This window comes from Chrysochloris asiatica, unplaced genomic scaffold (genome assembly GCF_000296735.1).
Source record: "Chrysochloris asiatica unplaced genomic scaffold, ChrAsi1.0 scaffold00083, whole genome shotgun sequence".
NCBI lineage: Eukaryota > Metazoa > Chordata > Mammalia > Afrosoricida > Chrysochloridae > Chrysochloris > Chrysochloris asiatica.
The window spans coordinates 7,406,435-7,412,434 of record NW_006408601.1 but is presented as its reverse complement, the minus strand read 5'-3'; the positions used below and the strand labels follow the sequence as shown (position 1 = coordinate 7,412,434).

The window sequence follows — 6,000 nt, the reverse complement described above, 5'->3', positions numbered from 1 at the left end:
CCGCGGGAGAAAGATGAGGCTTTCTGCTCCCATAAAGATTTACAGCCTTGAAAACCCTGTATAGGGTCGCTATGAGTCAGATCCAACTCCACGGCACATAACAACAACAACAACTAAGAGATTAAAATTATATATTGGCCTGAATTTGTGATTCACATTATATTTTGTTGTGTTTTGCTAATGTGAATAAGTATGCTTAGAGTTAAATGAGCAAAATGAAAATGATGATTAACTCTTTTATAGTGAGTTCTACTGTAGAAATCATTATAATGCAAGCCCTTTGCTGGGTACATGATGACTTGAATCAAGTAGATGTTGGCAGCTATGTTCTGAAAGTTTGCGGTCAAGAGGAAGTGCTGCAGAAGTAAGTTTATTTAACTATTAAGCAATATCTTTGGAAACTCCTTTTTTTCTTTTTAAGTTTTTATTGTGAATTAAGTAATAGTTTACAAGGGAGAACATCAATTTCACACTCATCCTATGGTATTTCATTTAATTACAATGATTACAATCCCTTCCATGCATCATCATTCAACAGTATTTGCTATTATTCCCTCTGGGTTTGTTTTTTGTTTTGTTTTTATGTACACAAAAACATTCAGGAATATATAATAACTTAAAGGACCAAAGGTAATATTCTGCAAGCTTGCCTCCTGGCTGCCAGCACCCAGTCCCTCTCTTTTCATGAGTCCAGTGTCCTCAACTGCTCTATCTCTCCATGTCCTCATCTCTGCCTTCATCTCTGGTGTGGCTACTTCTCTATATAGGGTCCCACATTCCACTTGTGCTCTTCTCCCTTGATGTCCTAGGGTCCTCTGTTCTTGGAATGTTGAATTAACTACTCCCCCCTTTATGTTACAAAACTTCTACCTTTACAGTTGTGACAGTTGCAGTTAGTCATAACAGTTACTCACTATTGAATCATAAGAATCTTATCCCCATTTCCTTTCACCAGACCCATCTAGACAAAATGAAAAGTATTCATTGGGGATTCTACCTAACCCCACACACTCTGAAATGAAACTCCCTCTTAAAAGCTTGTAAGCCAATCATTTTGTGCCTTTATAGACCACCACCCCACCTCCCCATTTTAGGCAGCCAGTGTCTATGTTGCCTGTCCCTATCAATCCTGTATACAGAGGGGATAGATAGCATTGATACTTGATGTAAAGATGCCTTCCCTCTCAGTTGGTATTTTGAGCTACTACATCCATAAGTATAGGTCAAGTTCGTCAAATTATAGCAATTTACACTTGTTTCCTGGAAACTCCATTTTTAATGGCTTAACTTAGAAAAAAAATTTTTTTAAATGAATGTTTTATTGTGAATTGTTTGATAGTTTACATGGGAGAACATTAGTTTTACATTCATTCTATCATACATTGTTTCATTGCCATAGTTACCATCCCATCCATACATCATCACCCAACCAAAGAGTATACCCTGCAAGCCTGCTGCCTCCTCCCCCGACCCCCCCAACACCCACGGTCCTCAGCACACAGCCCCTTTCCCTCTCTGGATCTCAAGTCCCCAGCCACTCCATCTCTTCATGTCATCTTTTCTGCCTCCTTCTCAGACCTCACTGCTTCTCTGGGTAGGGTTCCACTCTCCGCTCTTCTCCATTGATGGTTCCAGGGCCCTCCGCTTCTAGACTGAAAAGTTAATCACTCCCCTCCTAGCTATAAAATGTCCACCTTTACATTTCCAACCCTCACAGTCAGTCCTGATAACAATTATTCACTATTGCATCACAGAGACCCATCTGCATTTCATTTCATCCGCCCTTCCTGGACACGCTGGAGACTCTACCTTCCTCCACGCCCTTTGGCTCTAGGTTCCCTTTTGAAAGCTTAAAAGCCAGTCACTTCTTACCTTTGTATCCCTCCCCCCATTTTGGGAAGCCAATGTCCAAGTTGCCCATCCCTGTCTAGTCTTTGTGTGGAGGGTGTGGGAATAATTCTTGCAACAGGGATTTGTTTCCTCTTCTGAGCTACTGCATTTATAGGTGTAGGTCAAATTTATCAAATTGTATCAGATAACACTTTTTTCCTCTTCTTTCTTCTTTGGATTGAGCTCTGTTCATCCAGGCATTGAAGCCAGGTCAAGTGGGTATCATCTGCAATTGTGGGTGTTCTTTCGTCTGTCCGCCCTCTTCTTATCAGCTGGCCGCTTCGCTCTCCACTCTAGTCCTCTGTGGCTGCGTCATTGACTCTGAGCCTATGAATCCCCAGGTCTTGCCTCGCTGCTGGCCAACCAGGTCTCCGCCTGGGTTCACAGTTGTCTGCTGAACGATGTAGGGCTTAGCTCGCCGCTTCATTGATGTTCTTCAGTCACTTCCCCTTATGGATGACATGCGTGGTCGCCAATCAGAGTGTGTATTTCCATTGCGTCTTAGTTTTGGAAGAGGATTTGCACTGAGAGGACCCGACCACTTGCCTTGATGTCTCCTGGGCAAGCAACTTGCTTGTTCTTGTGGTAACAGTCAGACTGCCCTTACTGTTTTGTATTTTTCCTGTAGGCCTTTCTTTCAAGAAGTATCTTCTGGTCTAGCTAATCCAGGCTTGTCAGCTTGTCCTTTCAAGTAGAAAATTTCCTGTCTCTGAAGGTCTGGATGTGGTTCAGGCTTCCACCTATAGTCTTATGTAATGCAGAGGCTTCTCAGAAAACCTCCTTCACTAGACACATTGTAGCCCCATTTTAGGTATTCCAATCAACTACAGGCAGAAGTCGGACTTACAAGCTTTTGATGGTAATATTTCTGGCTATTCCTTTCTCTTCCCCTCCAGTGTTTGTTTTATAATATAATACACGGATAACCAAGGTTCAAAAGACAGCCAAGCATCTTAACATTATTCCCCCCTTTTCCCCATTCCAACCATGTCTCAGTCTCTGTATCCCAGTGCCCTGTTGTTCTAAAGCTGTGCCTACATCATTTTTTACCTCTTTTCCATTTAGCCCATTCATACCTGTCTAATTGTTCTTCCATCTGCTTTATTCTTCCGTTGCCCTCTCCCTACTTGTATATTGCCCCTCCCCAATACCCAAATTATCCTGTGTCTATTCCCTGCCCTGTGCTCCACCTTCCCCTCCCACCCCTAACCCTTCCCCTACATCCTAGCAACCAGCTAAGAATCCACTTTAGTGGATTAGTGTGGGTTCTTTTTCTTAGTCTTTTACAGTAGTGGTCCTATGTAGTATTTTTACTTTTGTGACTGACAAATTTCACTCAACATAATGTCCTTAAGGTTCATCCATGTTAGGAAGTGGCATGCAGCTTCCTTGATATTTTTCGAGGTAGCATAATACTCCATTGTGTGTATGTACCACAGCTTGTTTATCCATTCTTCAGTTGATGGGCACTTTGGCTGTCTCCATCTTTTTGCTATTGTAAATAGTGCTGCTATGAACATTGGTGTGTTGTGGCTTGTTTTTTCTTGTGTTTAAATACCCAGTAGAGGAATTGCTGGATCGAATGGTATTTCTGTTTCCAACCTTCTGAGGAAATGCCATATTGCTTTCCAGAGAGGTTGGACCATTTTGTAGTCTCACCGGCAATGCAGGAGTGTCCCAGTCTTTCCACATCCCTGCCAGCATTTATTGTCCTCAACTTTTTTGATCTTTGCTGTTATTGCTAGTGTGAGATGATATCTCATTCTTGTTTTGATTTGCATTTCTCTAATGGCTAGTGATCATGAACATTTCTTCATATGTTTGTTGGCTGCCCGGATCTCCTCCCTGGTGAAGTGTCTGTTCATATCCTGTGCCCATTTTTTGATTGTAGAAATATTTTATGTTACATTTTCAGTTAAAAACTACTTAAAGTCCTGTTGAATTGTTTCAGAAAACTTGTATTCAGATATGTCTAAGACATTGTTTTGGTGGACAGAGTTCATAAGGAAGAATGGTTGACGATTGAGCATTGAATTTAGCGTTTTATTTTCTTTCTCAATCAATAAATGATCACATCATTATAGACTCCATTCTCCTCCTGTAGCATACACACACTGTTAGTTTGTAGTCAGTTGTCATTTACTTAATTGCCTGAATATCAATATATAACTCTTCTTTTTGAAAGGATTTATGTTTTGTTTTATGTAATCTTGTTTTCTAAGATTCCTCTCTTAACCAAGTAATTTGTTGTATTTGCATTTAGTCTAGTTTTGCTACAGCTTCTATCCTTTTTTGCTATTAAACCTTATTTTTCATTTTCCTTTGTTTCTACCCTTATCGTCATGTTTTTCATCTTTCTTGTTTGCCTTGATTCTTCTCATACAGAAATATTTCTCTAACTGCTTTCTTGGCTATAAGACTATTTTCTATATTTGACCATTCTGTTCCGTGTCTAATGCAGATGTGATTTATGTTTGACCATCACCTCTAAAATATGTATCTTGAGTAGAATAATACTGGTGAATTATTCATGTATTTATAATAGTGATTATTGCCTTGGAAGTCACGAATACATTCAAAACTGTCGAAAATGGGACACAGAGATTAAACTACAACTCTTGACCTTCAGTGCAGTGTGCCAAAATTTGGCCCGAACAGTAAGTATACCTTATAACTAAAGCACATTTTATCAAATCTGTATGTTTTGGCTTTGTGGGTTGAGTTATTCAGAAATAAATCTACTAATTAGCTGATTTGTAACTTGTACACTCCCTAAAACTTCTAGGTTGTAAGGATGAGGATCTCTATCCTCAATAGGAGTCTTTTAGCAGATAGGGGACTCTTCAGTCATTGGGGTTTAGATAGCATAGTACTCAGGCTAACACCATATTTGAAACTTGAAGGGGAGGAATTAGAAATTAGTTTTACCCAAGAATGAAAATGTCAAGGTCCTTCAGAAGAAATGAAGAAGAAAATATTTAGAGTAAAAATAATGGGTTGAAGAAATCAAGATTCATATTGACCTTTGCATCAATTGAAAATAATACATTATTTTACATAAAGTAAAAATTAATTCTGTGTTTTTAAACTACAGCATTTCTTTTGAGATCAAACAAAATAGAATATAGGAAATTAGATCATTATATTGCTGTATAGGTCTCCTGATGTGGTATTTGAAGGATAAGCACTGGACTGGTAGCCACAGGTCAGCTATTCAAGTACACCAGCTGCTCCTTGGAAACCCTTACTGGATCACTATGAGTCAGAATTGACTTAACAGCACCTGAACAAACAAGATTGCTATATAAACCTTTATAAATAAAGTTTGTATAGTTTTTGAAGAGATTATTAAGCATTGGGCTCAAGCATAAGAACAATTGAAGGGTGATGTGAGAGCAGGCAAAGTTTCCCTCTGTGTGTAGTCAACTTTACAGCACCTACCACCAACAAAGAGAATGGGCCTTCATATGGTAAAATTTTGGATGGAAAAATATCACTTGTTTCTTCATTTTCTTTTCTTGGATTTTGCTTCAGTGTTGATAGAATTTCTTTCAGTTGCGGGGAAATTTCACAAAATTCAGTACATTTTAGCAATCAGTCATTGATAGTTTCTCTTTCCAATTTTTTAAGAAACTATTTTCTTGAATAGTTAGATTTGCTTAGTCATGACTTAGGTAAAAGACACCACTACCTTTTTTATGGAGATGTGGAATTGAAGGGTAATGGACTTGATCATCATTAGAAAAAAATATAGATTAGAAATTCAGATGACCTCATTTCTGTCTGGTACCTAAGCATCTTAATTTGGCTGTCAGCCATCTTTGGAAGTTTTTTTAGCTCTCTGTTATCTCTAAATAGAACAGATGTGGTTTTGTTTTGGAAGCAAAGTATATATCAAGAATTAGACTTAAAAGCTTTGATAGTGTTACGTTTAAAAAACAAATTTTTGTTAGAATATTGACTCACTTTTTTTTCCCTGAGTCAATGCTTAATTTTCAGTTTTGAAAAATCACTTTTAAGATTTTACCTCTTAATACCAAGGAGTCCTAGTGACTTAAAGGGGTTAAAGAGTTCTGCTGTTAACCAAAAGATGGAAAATTGGAACTCCTC

At 38.5% G+C, this 6,000-nt stretch overlaps 1 protein-coding gene across 1 annotated transcript in view; it reads left to right on the top strand.

The window, feature by feature from the left end:
• Nucleotides 1–6,000, top strand: part of PIK3C2A (phosphatidylinositol-4-phosphate 3-kinase, catalytic subunit type 2 alpha) — a 202,827-nt gene that overhangs the window by 117,937 nt on the left and 78,890 nt on the right. Inside the window, exons 5-6 of the mRNA XM_006865791.1 lie at nt 244–364; nt 4,436–4,547. Of these exons, the coding sequence (XP_006865853.1) occupies nt 244–364; nt 4,436–4,547 (233 nt within the window). The remainder of the gene's footprint in view (nt 1–243; nt 365–4,435; nt 4,548–6,000) is intronic.